Below are 19,786 nucleotides of genomic sequence, written 5' to 3'. Positions count from 1 at the left end.
TCTGTAGGCATCTCTCTATCGCATGAACTAGTAAAAACGATTTTTTTTGAAATTTAACTTTTTTCAAAAAATTGGAAAACGTAAGAAAAACGTTTTTTGTTTTTCACCGGCCGCCATGGCACAACTTTTTTTAACACTCTCACCTCTCATCCGCTCTTCACTTGACACTTGGAAAAATTTTATTTCTCGATCCTCCGAGAGCGAACGAGGCGAACTTGTCGAAATCTCTGACCGAACTTGTTTCTTCCAAAATAATGATGTACACAGATGTAGAGTTGTATGATAAGAGAAATTTATTTATCCACTTCGGGCTTACATATACTTCCACGATACTGGAGAGAAAACAGATGAATTCAAAATAATCCATAATATTCAAGCGAGTATAATTTCAGTACATTGGATTGGATTCTTGCTCAGATATATAGCATGCAAATAATTTCTAAATACACTATCGTCTAAAAATTTTATATCAAACACTAGATATGAATATTTTTTCTCCGTTCAATTTTTATTTTATTGTTAAAAGATAGACGAACGAATAATGATATAAGTAATAGTAAAAATATTCTTTGTTTTATTTTTACGGAGCCCGAAAAAACGTCCGAAATTCGTGTCTCTACACTAGAATACCTCCTTAATTCAGTGGGCAATTGGTTATAATTTTTTGGACCAACGATTGAAATCCGCTTCTGACCAAACTGTGTGTGGGCTCTTAATAACCTTAATTTATTGGAATTCTTGATCGGATAGTTATGGCTAGTGGAAGGTAGTTGGATAGAGTGATGGAAATTATTGTTATGAAGAGTGTCGTGAACTAAAATAATTGTTTGCATGTCGCAAAGACTGGTTATTGAAAGAATTTTATGGGAACTGTCTGAATATAAATAATTGCAGAGTAGGGAACAATGCTGGTTTTTTAAATATTGTTTCCAAGCATCTATTTTTCTCAAGTGAGATTTGCAAGCTCGACCCCAGGCTATAACAAGGTAGTTTAGGCACGAGTGGAAGTGAGCAAAATATTTTTTTTAAAGAATACTGCGTGATACGAAATGACTTACCCTACGAATTATCCCACAAAGAGCTGAAACTTTCTTCTCAACATATTCGATGTGGTCAAACTAAGAGATTGTTGAATCCGAAATCAGATCCAAGTATTTGAAAGATTTGACTTCTTCGATTACACATGAGTTTAGCATAACACTGACGTGTTGTGGAACAGACTTTTTAGAAGAATGGGAAAACATGCATTTGGTTTTGTAGCGTTCAGAGAAAGAAGATTCTTAAAGAATCTATAAAATGCACAAGCGTTAACACGCACTGTACGACGATAAGTTGGGAATGTATTGAAGAGGCAAAAGGAGACAACTTGCGGCAAGTAACTAATGTCACTGAATGCATAAAACTAGTTTATTTCCAAACTAGACAGAAATTGAGATATTATGCAGCTTTGGATGATCACGATACAACAAACAAACATTGGACTGATCAGCACATCAGTTCTTATACACAAGACATAAATAAAATCGCCACTTTCTAGGGTGATCACTTTTTATGCTAGTAGATAAAATCATTCCAAAAGCACATATATCAAACAGTTCTGGTCCGTATAGTACGGCTGGAGAATCAGGAATCAATCCGAAGCTTATTGTCCCATGTTTCATTCTTGCTTCGGTTGTAGATTGTTGTTTCGACCAAGCTGCGATAGTTCTGTGGAAAGGCTCTCTATTGTATGCATATTTTATCGGGCGCTGAATGACCAAAACCGGCCCCAACCAACCCAGAGAACAACGTCAGCAAAAAACCATTCCGTTCATTAAAACGAGGAACTCTAATCCGCTTAGACGATGAAAGCATCCATTGGCAACAATATATTGTATCTTTCGAAATGAAACTACGAATGTTGGATCACCGTTCGCTTCCAGTGCAAGTTATATATCCCGATCTGTCGAACAGCGTTTTTTTTGCTTCTTGCTCCCCATTATTCTACATGTACGCAAGATTACCGAATGTTTTACCTGAAAGCTCACATTTTCTGGTGTGCATTCCTACATAGAAGACCATCTAAGTGCCTACTAATGTCGCAATATGCTTTTTATGCTTGTGTGGCAGCGCACAATGCTACGGTGACCAACAATGTATGTGCAATTTGGATGAATTTTGCAGCAGCCACTCACCGGAATGTAGAGCAAATGCCGGATCATCGAAGGAATCTGCTAGAGTGGAGCAAGAGCTTTGGTTAGGGGAAAAAGGAACAATTTAATATATGTACAGCAAGCTGTTTGAACACGAAAGGTGCAATGAGTTGTAAGGACAGCGTCATACTTTGAATATTTGTTTGTTGCTTCGTTTGCATTAAAATCAGTTCATGTAATTCATTCGGAATGAATGGAACATTGGATTTGAATTAGTTGACAAGTATACAAGATATCTCATGTTCTCAAGATATTTAATATTACTATTTTTTACTATTTCAAAAGAACATGGAAATGTGCTGAAAAACTATAACAGTTGTCACGATTTCACTTAAAACAATTTTTCTGGTTTGTTTGAGGGCATACTATAGCGGCATACATACCAATTGAACATTTATGGGATTTTTGTTGCTTCGGATAAGGCTGAAACCGTATACGCCAGGCTCTTTATTTGGAAACAGTTACCCTTACAAAGGTTCGAACAGGCCGATTTATGTCATAGATAATATTTATGTTTGAACTAAAAAGAAACCAAAACAGGCCGGACTCGATTATCTGAAACGTTATTTTTTTAACTCCTCATAATCGAATTTTCCAGATAATCGAATCATAAAAAAATTTCAGAGAAAATATCTCGGGAAACGTAAAATAACCATGGTATGCACTGATTTATTTGTATATTGCAGTGTCGTTGCATGAAACCGATTTTACGGTTTTCGGAAGACTTAAACTTTGGCGTGCTTGCGACAATAGTAAATGAAGTCCGACATACTAAACGGACCCTGCTTAGCTACATCCATGTTTCAATAAATTATAATATTAGGTATGTTTAAATATTAAATCAATGTATTTATTGAAATTTAGAATTGTCAACGCATATAAATCTACTGCTAATAATCGAAACTATTGGTATGGAACAACCCCTATGCCAGCACCCTCCTCTACTCCGCTACGTTCAATATTGTTCAAATGATCATATTTATAAAGGATACTAGCTGACCCGGCAAACTTTTTGTTATGTTTGTTTTTTGTTATCAATATCTTCAAACATTCACGTTTTCTTACTAAGCACAAGTTCATGAGTCCAATCACAGAACTGTTCATTGATTGATCTTCTAATCAACCCCGTTGAATTTACCTTTTACTATAAAATTCCTAATACTTCTACCAAAACTCATCATTATAACATCAGATTATTTTCAGACACAATTCTCGTTCAAGATTTTTCAACCACTTGCAAATAATATGTTTCTCCGTTACATGGAATAAATGTTTGATACAGAAAACATGATAGAACAAAGACAGACCCCTCCCCTCTTCACCCATTAGAGAGGAGAAGGAGTGTCTATTCACCATAGCAACGAGAGGGGGGGGAGTGTCTAATTTGGTTTCGTTTGCTTGATTAATTCTCGAGTAATGTAGAAATTTGTGTTTCATTTGTATGGCAGTCCTCCCTTATAGAGGGGAGTAGAGTTTCTAACCACCGTAGAAATATTTATTGCACCCTAAAACCTCCACATGCCAAATTTGGTTTCATTTGCTTGATTTCACCCCCCCGTAGAGAGGGGGTGGAGGGTCTAACCACCATAGTATCATTTACTACACCTTAAAACCTCCCCATGCCAAAATTCCGATCGCTCCAAAAATGGAAAATGTCGTTCCAACAAAGCCGTTTTTGCGGGGAATTCCTTTGCATCACTGCAAACGAAATAAGACAGCAGCTGAGACACATCGGAATCTTGTGGAACATTACGGCAAGTTACGGCAAGTTACGGCAAATGTTGGGAGTAACACAATAAGCAATTTCACATCGTTTAAAGCAACCTCGGAAAGATTAAGGCAATTGGTTCCCATATGAGTTGAAGCCGAGAGACATTGAAAGGCGTTTTCTCACCTGCGAACAACTGCTTCAGCAACAGAAAAGAAAAGGTTTCCTGCACCGAATCTTGACTGGTGACGAAAAGTGGATACGGTACGACAATCCTAAGCGTTAAAAAGCTTGGGTTAAGCCCGGCTAGCCATCAACATCATCCGCAAACCCGAATATTCATGGTTCCAAGCTAATACTGTGTATCTGGTGGGATCAGCTCGGAGTAATTCGCTATGAGCTACTCAAACCAAATGAAAATATCACAGCGTTACCGACAACAATTGATGCGTTTGAGCCGAGCCCAGAAGGACAAGAGGTCGCAATACGCCGATAGACACGACAAGGTGATTCTGCAACATGACAACGCTCGGCCCCATGTTGTAATTGGTATCAACAACTCCCTGGAGAACATCAATCTTACCCCGCCGTATTCACCAGACATCGCTCCCTCCGATTACCATTTGTTCCGGTCGATGACACATGGCCTGGCTGAGCAGCGATTTTCATCCTATGATGATACAAAAAAATGTAATTCTTATCCGTATGCTACCAGAAAGCTAAGAGAAGGTTGTAGTTAGCGATGGCCAGTACTTTAAATAATCTGTGACTTCTCTTCTTTCAATAATTCTGTTGTTGACCTGAACCTCTCGTTGACTACCGCTGCGAGTGCTGCTCTATTAGATGGAGTCACCTTTCTCGATCTTCAGCAACGCAACTCCATTCGCAATTTTCATGGCCGCACATTGGATCTGGTTTTCTGCGCACCCGAACATAGCTATTAGTGAATCCGTATCGTCACTGTTACCGGTGGATCTGCACCATCCACCATTAGAACTGTCGTTATCAGCCACAGGTGGAGTAGTGTCGGTTGATGAGGATCGTAACGAAGCTGAAAACCCGTTGAATTACTCTAAAATTGATTTCGCTGCATTCAATGAGTTTCTGTGTAGCTACGATTGGAGTGTCCTTGGTCAGGACGTTAACAACATGGCGACGCGCTTTTGTGAAATTGTCTGTAGCTGGCTAGTAACAAATACTTCACGAAAAAAAACCTCAGATGTCTCCAGCATGGAGTACTCCACTCCTACGCGTTCCAAGGCGCGACAAAAATTCCTGCCAACGCAGGTTGCGTCGTCGACGAACTTTTGAAACAAAACACAACTTTGAGCTCGCTAGCAATGCATACAGGAGTCTTAACGCAACTTTCTACAAATCATACGTACTTCGTGTCCAGACGAACTTGCACAGCAATCCAAAAAGTTTCTGGAAGTTTGTAAACTCCAAAAAAACTGCAGATATCCCGTCAAAGGTGTTCTTGGGAGATCGAGAGTCGTCCTCTGTTCCTGAAACGTGTGATTTGTTCTCAAAATACTTTGCTCCAGTGTTTGTAGCCGATGCAGCCATCCCATCCGAAACCGAATGTGCTGCAGCTAATGTTCCGGAAGCTTTAATAGACTTGCGGTCATTCGTTCTTACTCAACAGATGAATGAGAGAAGCGTAAAAAAGTTGAAACGGTCAACAGTTCCTGGCCCAGATGGCATTCCAGCAATAGTTTTCTGTCGCTGTGCTTCAGCTTTGGCTTTGTCACTCTCCCGTATCTACACAGCTTCGCTGGATCAAGGAATTTTTCCAGATGTGTGGAAGCACTCCTATATGTTTCCCTTCTTCAAAAAAGGAGATAAGGGCAACGTGATCAACTATCGCGGGATAACCAGCCTTTCTGCCACATCTAAGCTATTTGAGGTGATCGTGAACTATGTTGTCTTCTTCGAAGTGAAGAGCTATATCTCACCAATACAACATGGGCTTATGCCAGGACGCTCGGTTAGCACAAATCTCCTAGAGTTCTCACCGTTTTGTGTCAACCGCCTTGAAGAACGAGCTCAAGTTGATGCTATTTATATCGACATAAAAGCCGCTTTCGACCGAATTGACCACCGCATCCTGTTGAGTAAACTATCACGTCTTGGTGCTTCTGAAGGATTCATCTACTGGCTGAGGTCATACCTTTATGGAAGGACGCTCCTTTTTAAGCTCCAGTCTCACACTTCATATCCGTTTGCTGTTTGTTCGGGAGTTTCACAAGGCAGCAATCTAGGACCACTGCTGTTCGCGATATTTTACATCGACGTGTCACTTATTCTCGCATCCGGCGGTGTATCGATCTACGCAGACGATTTGAAGATCTATCTGGCTATCAAAACTCTCAAGGATTGTCTTCGGTTGCAGAGCTTGCTTGACCAGCTCGTATGTTGATGCCGGCTGAACAAACTTACCATCAACATTACTAAGTGTGTGATCATGAGTTTTTGTCGAAAAAGACAGCCAATTATATTTGAGTACATGATTGATGATATCATCTTGGAGAGAGTAAGTCAGGTCAACGAGTTGGGTGTAGCGCTCGACCCTAAACTCACCTTCGACGCACACCGCTTTGCGCTGATCATTAAAGCTAATCGTCAGCTTGGGTTAATTTCAAGAATATCAAGAATATAAGTCATTCTACTGTTCTCTTGTAAGGCCAATTCTTGAAACCACATCGGTAGTTTGGAACCCTTACCAACACATGTGGAGCATCAGGATTGAACGAATTCAGAAACGCTTCATCCGTAGAGCGCTCAGGCATCTACCTTGGTCTGATCCACGGAATCTGCCGCCATATAGCTAGATGTCGATTACTGAATCTGGATACGCTTGAACGTCATAGGCGTATTCAACAAGCCACTTCCGTTGCCAAACTAATTTGTGGTGAATTTGATGCACCTAATTTGCTAGAGATGGTTAACTTTCACGTTCCCAGCCGAATCCTACGATCCTCGTATTTGCTGCAACCGTTCCCGCATCATTCAACATTTGGTCATCATGTTATCGTTTCATAAGGATGATAAGAACATTTTCATTAGTAGAACATTTTTTTGATTTCGGAGAACCGTCACAACGCTTCAGAAACAGGACTGAGAATTCTAATGTGCTTAATGCCATGTATTAATGTGTTTTTAATTAGTTATAAGTATTTTATTTCATTAAGACGATGTTGTCAGATGAATGTAAACTCAAACAAATAATAAAACGTTAAAACGGTAAAAAAAACTCTGGAAACTTATTTGTACTCCCAATACTATATTTCTTTCCGATATTTCTGTGTACCAAAAAAAAAAAAGCATATAATCGAGTTTTTCCAAGGCTACGCACACCAAAAATGTGTTCATAGAATATTCCGAAACTGAAAGTTTTAACTTTAACGTGGATCTACGTTAAAAATAACATCCATGATGTATTTGATTCATTGCAAGATTTTATGAAGTGAGAAAAGTATGTTGAAAAATGGTCTACTTGTTCATATGAGGATCATATACAGGATGACTGACTTGAAGTAAATCCTGAATCCAAGGGCAGTTTTATCTACTTGGAACGAGATACAAATTTCAACATAACATACCTTGACTGAAATCACGCCAAATAGATTGATTGAACTTATTCAAACCAAAGGGAGGTTCTAGAACGATATTACTTTTGTGAAGGAGTAATAAAAAATTTGGTTCTACAGCTATGAAAGCTATGAATCATCTACATTGTGGCTTTTGAAGCCTGTCCGAAACAATAAATGTTGAAAAGTTAGTCTTCTAAACGAAGTCAGGTGTTTGAAAAAAAACATGAATGAATAATAGTTTTGTCATTGATTTAGCTTTATTCGGATGAAAACTATCGTCATTTCATTCGAATATGATTCCCACTCAAACGAAGTCCGATCGGAAAGTCGTCACGCACTGTACGTCGACTCGATGCGTGTTACCCTGTAGAGTAAAAGTGGCATGCGTACGATCCGTGATTGCTCGAATTGAATGAACCATTAGAGCATCGTGAAATGGACGAAGAGCGTGCTGTGTTTCTCGAACTGAGCTATGATTTTCGTAAAAAAAAATCTGCCTAATTTGCTGGTGTTATTTATGCGTCAGTCTACCATGATGAAATTACAGACAGACACAAAACTGTGCATCGGATCAATTCAAATATACATTTGGATTGTTTCCACATACGCTCTATTTGAATATTTTGTTGGTGCAAGTTTTAAATAATTTGATGGGAGCTATAAACAAAAATCTTACCTGTTCCCTTATTATGAAAAATATATGATTATGTGATTGGGAAACTGCCATGCAGCATCGCTGCAACTGCTGCAACGCAAATCAATTTAATGTACTTGCGTATAATTATATTGAGCGGTTTCGGAAAAATGAACATGCAAAGATATACTAATTACATCCACCGAAATAAACGTGGGTAATTGGTGCATAGAAGGAAAGCTGTGTGCAAATAAAACGCTACGTTTACCAGAACTTTTTTTTCGAAGGTGGGTTAAAAACTATATCCCCATCACCTGATGATTCCGATGAGCTGTAATTATGCTATTGTAACAATACATGTGTAAATGATCTTTTTCGCATCTGTATTGCAGGAGTTTTATCACGCGAGTTAAATTCAACTGATTTGCTTTTGCTTTTTTTCTGAGCATATGGAGTTAGTGAAATAATTAAAAGCGCGTATCTGCAATTTTATTAAGGTATCCTATTACATTGTGGGTCCAGATTTTTGTTCATTTGTAAAGCAAATGTATCAAAAAATAATAGAAATAATTATACTATAGCCATTTTCGGATAATTAAGCGAATGTTAGTCAGTAAGCGGATATAAAAGAGGAAAACTGTTCGGTTAGATAAGCCAATAATTACAACACCAACAATAAAGAGAAGTAGAAAAATCGAAATTGTCGTACTTCTGGGAGGAGACATCTAAAAATTCGACACGGAAACACACATACCGTCAACGGGGCTGTTGCTGGAAGCGAGAAGATCTGGGGATCTAGTACGAGGAGCAGAACCAGTTTCAGCTGGTTGCCGGTGACAGAAAACACAGTTAGCAAGAACTCAATGTCAAACCTGTGAAGTAAAAGTGGGAGCAGGAAGCAATACTGTTAATTCGTTATATTATTTGGTGGCTATGGAAAGCGAAAAGCGACTGGGATGTGGGAAAATGTCTTAATGTTATATTCCAGATGTTTAGTATTAGGGTGCCCCTAATTTGGAAGCAACGTTGTGAACGAATGTAGATGAGTCTGGAGCACTCGAATATCGAATGGAACGCAGAATTAGCTGCGTTTTGGGCAACAGCAACTATGTGCAATATTTTTATAACAGAGTTTGTATATAGAAACATTTTTGGTTCTGCTTTTGAAGATTCCTCCTTAACACTTCCGCAGTGCGGGAGCGTGAATCAGAAAGCAATTTAGTGGCATTTGTGTTCACAAGTGTCTCAAGCTAATAACACTGACACCTAGCAGCGTGTCCCAGTTGTCTTCTGCCAATGTATCCCCAACTATAGACACCAAGAATATATGAGATGCCTATATGAAATTAAAGAATTTTTGAACTCTGAGCATGACTGCATCCATTCTATTCACCTGGAATGTTTTATCCAGAAGTATGACAATGTTTAAAAATTATTTTTGCTTTGAAGAAAAATTTTGGTGGTTTGCAAACATCAGAATTACATTTCAGATGATATCCTCATATTGTTCATAATAGTCTTCTGAGATTTCATCTCCTTTGCTTGTAACTAATTCTGTTTCAATTAGCAACAGGCATTAGTACCTCTAATTGTTTCCAAAAAGCTGCAAGAAGCTGCAAGAAAACTGGATTCTGTAAAATCGTTTTATTTCAAGAATTTGATTCATCTATAATGATTTTTTTCCCAACTAATATTTGAAAAGTAGAATCTCCGTTGAAGTTTCATGTAGTATTTTTATGTAGTTCATAAAATACTGAAATAAACCATTAATTAATCATATCATTCGAGACGATCAAAATGGCGTTCCAACCATTCGAACATAACTGTGAAACAACATTTGAGGATTTCCTATTCTAGAACCTTTAGAAAAAAATGTTTCATTTGGCTAAAACTTGAAAAACCTCGTATTTATTGCTTCATGTCCATAAAAAAGGTGATAGAAGATCGTCGCAGAACAGCTGATCATGTGATTAATTGAGATGCATGGGAACACGTTTTTAGGTTATAGTTCACTGCCTTGAATCTAACCTCAATCTTCTGTCCTTTTTATCTTAACCTTACCAATACCTTATAAAGGTATGGCTTTGCAGATACGAGGAAAAATACCAAAGGAAAAAGCCATAAACATCTTCCCACAATTTTATTCAATTACTAAAATAAGCAAATTCTATACAAAAACTACCCTGCTCAAGTGTTGTGAACAGTGTAGAATCATACGGAGATATAAATATTAGGCTGTCAAAAAAGTCTTGCGGTATTTCCGCGAGGTGTCGTTGTAAGCTCGTAGTTCTAGTTGTATTCATTGTATCGAGTCATACTATAGCTTGTTGGGTATTTTTTTTAAGGTATTTTTGCGCGCTATAATATAGTCCTTGACAGTGTTTTGTTTGGTTAAGTCGTTCGTGAGTTATAGTGTCGCAAATATGGAGCAAAATAAAGAAAAAATCCGACATATTTTACAGTACTACTATGACAAAGGCAAAAATGCATCTCAAGCTGCCAATAAAATTTGTGCAGTTTAAAGGGTGTGTCACATCAAATTGCATCACGGAAAAAACGCTGTAGAAATTCGCCCAGTAGATCGATCCTTTTGAAAATTTTAGACAGTAAAATAAAAACTATTAAACAAATTTTGGCATTTTCTTTTTATTCATTCTTCGAGCCCAAGCCCGTATGCTCGCACCTTCCTCTTTACCCCATCCATTAGGTTCAGTACAACGTCAGGTTGTAGTTTTTCTTGAACAGAAATCCATTTTCTCTTGAAGTCCGCCTCCGATTTGACAACTTTTGGGTTCTTCTGGAGGGCCTGCCTCATAATCGCCCAATATTTCTCTATTGGGCGAAGCTCGGGCGCGTTGGGCGGGTTCATTTCCTTTGGCACGAAGGTGACCCGGTTGGCTTCGTACCACTCCAACACGTCCTTTGAATAGTGGCACGAAGCGAGATCCGGCCAGAAGATGGTCGGGCCCTCGTGCTGCTTCAATAGTGGTAGTAAGCGCTTCTGTAGGCACTCCTTAAGGTAAACCTGCCCGTTTACCGTGCCGGTCATCACGAAGGGGGCGCTCCGCTTTCCGCAAGAGCAGATCGCTTGCCACACCATGTACTTTTTGGCAAACTTGGATAGTTTCTGTATGCGAATCTCCTCCGGAACGCTGAATTTGTCCTCTGCGGAGAAGAACAACAGGCCCGGCAGCTGACGAAAGTTCGCTTTGACGTAGGTTTCGTCGTCCATTACCAGGCAATGCAGCTTCGTCAGCATTTCGGTGTACAGCTTCCGGGCTCGCGTCTTCCCCACCATGTTTTGCCTTTCGTCGCGGTTAGGAGCCTTCTGAACTTTTTATGTACGCAGGCCCTCCCGCTGCTTGGTCCGCTGGACGAATGAACTTGACAAATTCAGCTTATTGGCGACATCCCGGACCGAACTTCTCGGATCACGTCTAAACTGCTTAACTACGCGCTTGTGATCTTTTTCACTGACGGAGCATCCATTTTTGCCGTTCTTCACCTTCCGGTCGATGGTTAGGTTCTCGAAGTATCGTTTTAGTACTCTGCTGACCGTGGATTGGACGATTCCCAGCATCTTACCGATGTCCCGATGTGACAACTCCGGATGCTCGAAATGAGTGCACAGGATTAATTCACGACGCTCTTTTTCGTTCGACGACATTTTTCCAAATTTACGAAAAATTGACAGTGAAGCATGGCCAACGTGATCTATACACTCTTATCTGATTATAAGCGAAAGCTGAAGATATAATTCCTAAAAATTAAATTTCTACAGCGTTTTTTCCGTGATGCAATTTGATGTGACACACCCTTTATGGACCCGATACAGTTTCCATTTCCACCGCACAACGATGCTTTCAACGTTTTCGTTCTGGTGTAAAGGTCGTCGAAGATGCGCCACGCTCCGGAAGGCCTGTCGTCGAAAATTGCGAAAAAATCGCTGAATTAGCCGAGAAAGACCGGCATAGTAGCAGCCGTAGCATCGGCCAAGAGCTGGGGATAAGCCATCAAACCGTTATTAACCATTTGAAGAAGCTTGGATTCACAAAGAAGCTCGATGTATGGGTGCCACACACGTTGACGCAAAAAACATCTTTGACCGTATCGACGCATGTGAATCGCTGCTGAATCGCAACAAAATCGACCCGTTTCTGAAGCGGATGGTGACTGGCGATGAAAAGTGGGTCACTTACGACAACGTGAAGCGCAAACGGTCGTGGTAGAAGCCCGCTGAAGCGGCTCAGACGGTGGCCAAGCCCTCATTAACGGCCAGGAAGGTTCTGCTGTGTGTTTGGTGGGATATTATGAGCTGCTTCCCTATGGCCAAACGCTCAATTCGGACCTGTACTGTCAACAACTGGATCGCTTGAAGGTAGCACTTATGAAGAAGAGGCCATCTTTGATAAACAGAGGCCGCATTGTATTCCATCAGGACAACGCCAGGCCACACACTTCTTTGGTGACGCGCCAGAAGCTCCGGGAGCTCGGATGGGAGGTTCTTTTGCATCCGCCGTATAGTCCGGACCACCAAGTGACTACCACCTGTTTTTGTCCATGGCGAACGAGCTAGGTAGTCAGAAGTTAGCCACAAAAGAGGCCTGTGAAAATTGGCTATCCGAGTTTTTTGCCAATAAGGAAGCGAGCTTCTAGAACAGGGGTATTATAAAGTTGGCATCTCGTTGGGAACAAGTCATCGAACAAAACGGCGCATATTTGACTTAAAACAGATGATTGTAACTAATTTTATGAACAAATGAAAATTCAAAAAAAATACCGCAGGACTTTTTTGACAGCCTAATATTTTGAGGTTTTCCTTATTATGTGTTTTCTTGCACACCTGGTACACACACGATGCGGTGAAATATAGAGAGGGTATGATCTTAAAATTGCTACATAGGAAGATTTTTTAAAACTTAATTTCCAGTAGCCTGTTCGAGCATTGAATATTGAAAGAGAAATGTACAGTACATGTCAAACACTTCTCATGTTATACGTTTCAGCATCCAAAATGTACACTTAAAATAATAAGAATTAACAAGCCACAATCATTCTTCGCCGATTGCCCGAAGTAACCAGACGAAGGAAAGTCGCGTCCAAGTTCCGTTATCGGTTACTCGGATCGCAGTTCATTTCGCTATCTGGATAGTGAGTGAAGTGCCCTGCCTGCAAGTGGATAGAGGCTTTCATCCTCGGAAAGCCAAGCATTGGTTTTTGTTTTGTCGCTGCTTCGCCGACATTGGAGATTTCGCCGAGTCATCGTGCCAACAGTGACAGTGCGGGTAAGCTTTCACCGACGACTGTGTGTAGTGGTGTCGTAGGCACATTCCCACCACCAACGAGCTTTCAGCACGCTCCCGTTCATCTGCACTGGAGTGCGTTCATAGGTGAATAACATTAAATATACTGAGAGAAAATATTTAATAATTATAAGTTTTTTTTTTGTTTTTGTGAATTATTTTATTGTGAAATATTGTTTAAAAAAATACTTAGAATATAAGTGAAAATTTAAAATGGCAGAGAGTGGGGGACCTTCGGATATGGAGGTCTCTGACTCCAGTTCCCTCCTAACGGATAAAAAAAGTCACTCAAACGTGTTCCAAATACGGAAGATACTTCTTCTGGGGACGAGTCAGCTAACCCTACCAAGCCTCCCTCCAAAAAACTAGCAAATCTCCCATCTGCCCTTAACGATCCCACTCTACCTTCAACCTCGTCTTCTCCCTCTGTTCTTCCCGCTCCTTCTCAATCTTCGCCATCCCATTCTCAATCCCCGTCCTCGCCTTCCCCCCCTGTTATTCCCACTCCCCGTGTAAAGGTCTATCCAGAAGATGCACCCGGAACTGGTCCCTGGGTTGTTTTCTTCAGGCCTAAGCCAAATGGAAAGGCGTTGAGAGTCATGCAGATCGCGAAAGATCTGGCAAGGTATACCTCCGTTTCGGAAATTTCGAAGGTTAGACCAAACAAATTGCGAGTTGTCGTGAATGATCGAAAAGACGCAAACAAGATTGCTGTCGATCAGCATTTTACAATTAAGTATCGGGTCTACATTCCCTCTCACATAGTCGAAATTGAGGGTGTGATAACCGAAACGGGCTTGACGTGCGAATACATTACGAGTGAAGGTACCGGCCGTTTTAAAAAACTGCCCTCGACGACTGTTAAGATCTTGGGTTGCCGCCAGCTCGGAACAGTCTCCCATGAAGGGGAAGAAAAGAAATTTACGCCGTCCAACTCGTTTCAAGTCACCTTCGCTGGTTCAGCTCTCCCTGACTACGTGATGGTAGATAAATTGAGGTTAGCCGTGCGACTTTTTATTCCAAAGCCAATGACTTGTCTAAAGTGCAAGTCAGTTGGTCACACGGCTGCTTATTGTGCCAATAAAGAACGATGTGCCACTTGCGGAGAACAACATGAGGGGAAATCCTGCAGTGCGACTGAGCATAAGTGTCCATATTGCGGGGGATCCCCACACGTGCTCTCAGCTTGTGAAACATACAAGGCTCGCTGGGAGAAACAGAAGCGCTCTTTGAGGGAACGCTCTAAACGCACTTTCGCAGAAATTTTGAAGGGCGCTTCTCCACTGGCTCAAGAACAACAACCAATCAATACACACAATGTCTTCGCTACGTTGCCAGTTGACGAAATGGAAGCGGATACAGCTAACGGGGGCACGCCGTTTATTTCTCAAGGGAATCCCCGGCGCAAAAATGTGACCACTCCCAAAGTTCAAGGACAAGTCCCTCCGGTGATACCCCCTGTTAGCTTGCCCAAAAAATCGAGTGCAGCGGATAAGCAAAATCAGGTCCCTCCTGGCCTCCGTGGTAATAGTTCACCTTCGAACGAGGGGACATCAAAAATCCCAACTGTCCCTGTTTTTCCGTCAAGTTCAACTTCCCAATCGGGATTTATAAAGTTGTCTGACCTTGTGGATCAAATCTTCACGTGTTTTAATGTTTCCGATTCCATCAGAACCATTGTCACCGCAATGCTTCCAGTACTAAAGACAATTTTGCAGCAATTGATGCAAACATGGCCCCTCCTTGCAATGATTATCTCTCTTGATGTCTAATTTAAATAGAGAGGTCGGAGATATCACTATTTTACAGTGGAATTGTCGTAGTCTTGTGCCTAAATTGGATACATTCAAATTTCTAATTCATAAACTCAATTGTGATGTTTTTGCTCTATCCGAAACCTGCCTCTCTTCTCAAAATGATCTCTCTTTCCACGATTTTAATATAATACGCTTGGACCGCGATGACAGATACGGAGGGGTACTATTGGGGATCAATAAGTATCACTCATTTTTTAGAATTGACCTTCCACCTATTGGAGGGATCGAAGCTGTTGCTTGTCATGCAAACATCAGAGGCAAAGACCTCTGTATAGTCAGCTTGTATTGGCCTCCGGGAGCTGCGGTTAGCCGCAAGCAACTTGTTGACATGTGCTCACTCCTTCCTGAGCCACGATTAATCTTGGGAGACTTCAACTCTCACGGAACTGCCTGGGGGGAACCGTACGACGATAATCGTTCATCGTTGATATATGACCTTTGTAACAGCTTCAATATGACCGTTTTGAACACTGGGGAAACAACACGTGTACCTACTTAAACCTCCTGCTAACCCAAGTGCTCTTGACCTCTCGCTTTGCTCGAATTCACTATCGTTAGATTGCAAGTGGAATGTAATCCAGGATCCCAACGGTAGTGACCACTTGCCAATCAAAATTTCTATCACCAATGGGTTGAATTCTTCTGAATCAATAAACATGGCATACGACCTCACAAGACAAAATATGCGGACGCGATTGCTCTAGCCATCAATTCCAGAGATGGTTTGCCTCCATTGGAGGAGTATAACTTCATTTCTCGTTTGATCTATGGCAGCGCGGTTCGCGCTCAAACGAAACCCATCCCAGGTTCCACTATTCGTCGAAGGCCAATCCATGGTGGGATGGCCAGTGTTCCAAGCTTTATGGAGATAAATCGAATGCATTTAAAGCTTTTCGGAAACGTGGAACCATTGAGAATTTTCAAACGTATTTGGACCTTGAAAATCAATTTAAAAACTTGATCAAAGGGAAAAAACGTGCTTATTGGCGAAATTTCGTGGGAGGTTTATCACGAGAAACGTCAATGAAAAAATTATGGAAAGTGGCTCGAAACATGAGAAATTGCTCTTCATCCAATGAAAGCGAGGAATATTCACATCGATGGATTTTTAATTTTGCACGAAAGGTTTGTCCCGATTCCGCTCCAGTGCAAAGAATTATTCGAGATATACCACAAGATAGGTGCGGTGATTCCGAGTTTTCGATGGTAGAATTCTCTCTTGCTCTCCTTTCATGTAACAATTCTGCTCCGGGATCGGATAGAATTAAGTTCAACTTGCTGAAAAATCTCCCTGATGTGGCGAAACATCGCTTGTTGAACTTATTCAATCGGTTTCTGGAGCATAATATTGTTCCAGATGATTGGAGACAAGTACGAGTTATAGCTATTCAAAAACCCGGAAAACCCGCGTCCGACTTCAATTTGTACCGCCCAATAGCAATGCTGTCTTGTATACGGAAATTGTTGGAGAAAATGATCTTGTTTCGCCTTGCTCGATGGGTTGAAACGAATGGCCTACTCTCAGATACACAATATTTTTTTTTTTTTTATATCTGTATTATAGTGACTTTCAACACTTTTGGCTGGTTCGTCACATTTTATTTCCAATTTTGGAAGAATGTTGGGAGTGAGAATTGAACTCGTGATCTTCAGCGTAGATACACAATATGGGTTCCGCAGGGGCAAGGGGACGAATGATTGTCTTGCGTTGCTTTCTTCAGAAATTCAAATGGCTTACGCCGAAAAAAAAAACAAACGGCTTCAGTATTCTTGGACATAAAGGGGGCCTTTGATTCTGTTTCAATAGAGGTTTTGTCAGACAAATTACAATCTCGGGGTCTGCCGCCTCTATTGAATAATATGTTATATAACTTGCTTTGTGAGAAACATTTGAACTTTTCTCACGGAGATTCGGCAGTAAGTCGGGTCTCTTACATGAGACTCCCCCAGGGCTCATGTTTAAGCCCCCTTTTGTACAACTTCTACGTAAGCGACATTGACAATTGCCTTACACAAAATTGCAGCCTAAGACAACTTGCAGATGATGGAGTGGTGTCTGTCGTAGGATCAAACGAATCCGACCTGCAAGGACCCTTACAAGATACTTTGAACAATTTTTCAACCTGGGCCATTGGGCTAGGGATCGAGTTCTCCACGGAGAAAACAGAGATTGTGGTTTTTTCTAGGAAGCATAGACCAGCAAAACCAAAGCTTCAACTTTTGGGTAAACCGATCACTCATGCTATGTCATTCAAGTATCTTGGGGTCTGGTTCGACTCCAAATGTACTTGGGGACCCATATTAGGTATCTGAGTAAAAAATGTCAACAAAGAATAAACTTTCTCCGTACAATTACCGGCACCTGGTGGGGAGCCCATCCCGAAGATCTTATTATGTTGTATCGAACAACTATTCTCTCAGTGATGGAGTATGGCAGTTTCTGTTTTCAATCAGCTGCCAAAACACACCTCATTAAACTCGAGCGAATTCAGTATCTTTGTCTCCGTATTGCGTTGGGATGTATGCCCTCAACGCATACCATGAGTCTCGAGGTTTTGGCAGGCCTACTCCCACTAAAAGATCGCTTCAATTTATTATCTCTTCGGTTCCTCATCCGGTGTAAGGTTATGAACCCATTGGTGATCGGAAATTTTGAGCAGCTGATCGAGCTAAATTTTCATTCTGGATTCATGAGCTCATATCATGAATTCGTCTCCATGCAGGTTAATCCTTCTTCGTATATTCCCAACCGTGTTTGTTTTCCTGACTACATCAATTCCTCTGTGCATTTTGATCTGTCCATGAAGCAGGATATCCATGGAACATCAGATTATCTTCGATCGAGGATCGTTCCAACGATCTTCGATGCAAAGTATGGGGATATCAATTGTGATAATATGTACTTTACTGATGGGTCCCCTATGAATGAGTCCACAGGATTTGGAGTGTTCAACGAATTTTTTAGCACCTCCCACAGTCTTCAGAATCCTTGCTCAGTGTATATTGCTGAATTGGCAGCAATACACTGGGCGCTGGACAGCGTCGCCTCACGACCTGTTGAACACTATTACATTGTAACGGATAGTCTTAGCTCTGTCGAAGCTATCCGTTCAGTGAGGCCGGAGAAGCACTCGCCGTACTTCCTTGAGAGAATACGAGAAATTTTGAGTGCTTTATCCAGACGCTGTTATGTCATTACCTTTGTCTGGGTCCCTTCATATTGCTCAATTCTGGGTAATGAGAGGGCTGACTCATTAGCAAAGGTAGGTGCAATTGAAGGCGATATTTATCAGCGTCAAATCGCCTTCAATGAATTTTATTCTTTAGTCCGCAAAAATACCATAGTTAACTGGCAACGCAAATGGAACGAAGATGAATTGGGCCGGTGGCTCCACTCGATTATCCCTAAGGTTAGCCTCAAACCATGGTTCAAAAGTCTGGACTTGAGTCGGGACTTTATTCGCACCTTCTCCCGACTCATGTCCAATCACTGTTCGTTAGATGCGCTACTCTTTCGTATTAATCTTGTCGACAACAATCTTTGTGTTTGTGGCCAAGGTTACCACGACATCGAGCACGTTGTTTGGTTGTGCGAGCTGTATCTTGTCGCCAGATCGAATTTAGTAGTCACCCTTCGGGCCCGAGGAAGGCAGCCCATGGTGCCGGTGAGAGACGTGTTGGCTCGGTTAGACCTTGATTACATGTCCCAAATATATGTATTCCTTAAAGCTATCGATCTTCGTGTGTGATTGTCCTTATACCCTTAGTTTTTCCTTTTCCTTTTCCCTTGTGAGAGATCGGATCCCTTCTTAAGAATAAGATGAAATGTAAATACATATTAGATATAAGATAGGTTTAAGAATTGAGTGTGATGAGTGTGATTGAGAGTGTGAGTGTGATCATTGTCAACATATCCTCATATCCCCTCCTTTTCCTGAAGAAAATGTCACCCTTCTAAACTCGAGTTGACCGCGAGTAATCGGTTTCCTATATTATTAACATTAGAATTAAGGAAAAATGTATATATACTAGTAACAATACAGTAAGGAGTTCGGCTCCTTTAAACCTATGTAACTGAGCCTGTAAAAATAAACGATTTAAATGAAAAAAAAACAAGCCACAAGGGTATGTGATAGAGTTTTTCCGAAATTCATCTCAGAAACATAACTCATTTGAGGATTATTTGTAGGAATTCTACATGATACATTGAGGAAATTATGTGTTTTCTGCAAAAAAAAAAATTAACAAAGCGATCAGAAAGTTCAAATTAGCTATGGATCGTTATCTAGTTCGCTCGTGGGTGGATGATGTATGCCGCGAGAATATGAAAGTAATCCAAATGTACGTGTGTATGGTATTGATGATATCTCTAATTGACTTCGCTCATGGACCAGCACATTTCCAGGTGCACGTGCGGGGGATGTGGAAACTCACGTAGCTGATATTTTATACTGGCATCACACATTCTCACCTCACGATTGGTTCCGGATAATAAAATAGCTTTGATCAACTATTTCTAATGTGTAACACCAGGGGAAC

The 19,786-nt window shown here is 40.9% G+C and overlaps 1 protein-coding gene across 9 annotated transcripts in view; it reads right to left on the bottom strand.

Moving 5' to 3' along the window:
- LOC129780113 (uncharacterized) overlaps window positions 1-19,786 on the bottom strand; it is a 391,085-nt gene that overhangs the window by 74,881 nt on the left and 296,418 nt on the right. For 7 of the 9 annotated variants that reach the window (XM_055788062.1, XM_055788066.1, XM_055788065.1 and 4 more), the window contains exon 3: window positions 8,882-8,999. The exons of the other annotated variants lie outside the window; for them this stretch is intronic. In XM_055788062.1, the coding sequence (XP_055644037.1) occupies window positions 8,882-8,999 (118 nt within the window). The remainder of the gene's footprint in view (window positions 1-8,881; window positions 9,000-19,786) is intronic. 9 annotated transcript variants of the gene reach the window in all.

This window comes from Toxorhynchites rutilus, chromosome 3 (genome assembly GCF_029784135.1).
Source record: "Toxorhynchites rutilus septentrionalis strain SRP chromosome 3, ASM2978413v1, whole genome shotgun sequence".
NCBI classification, from domain to species: domain Eukaryota; kingdom Metazoa; phylum Arthropoda; class Insecta; order Diptera; family Culicidae; genus Toxorhynchites; species Toxorhynchites rutilus.
This window is presented reverse-complemented; position numbering and strand designations above follow the sequence as displayed.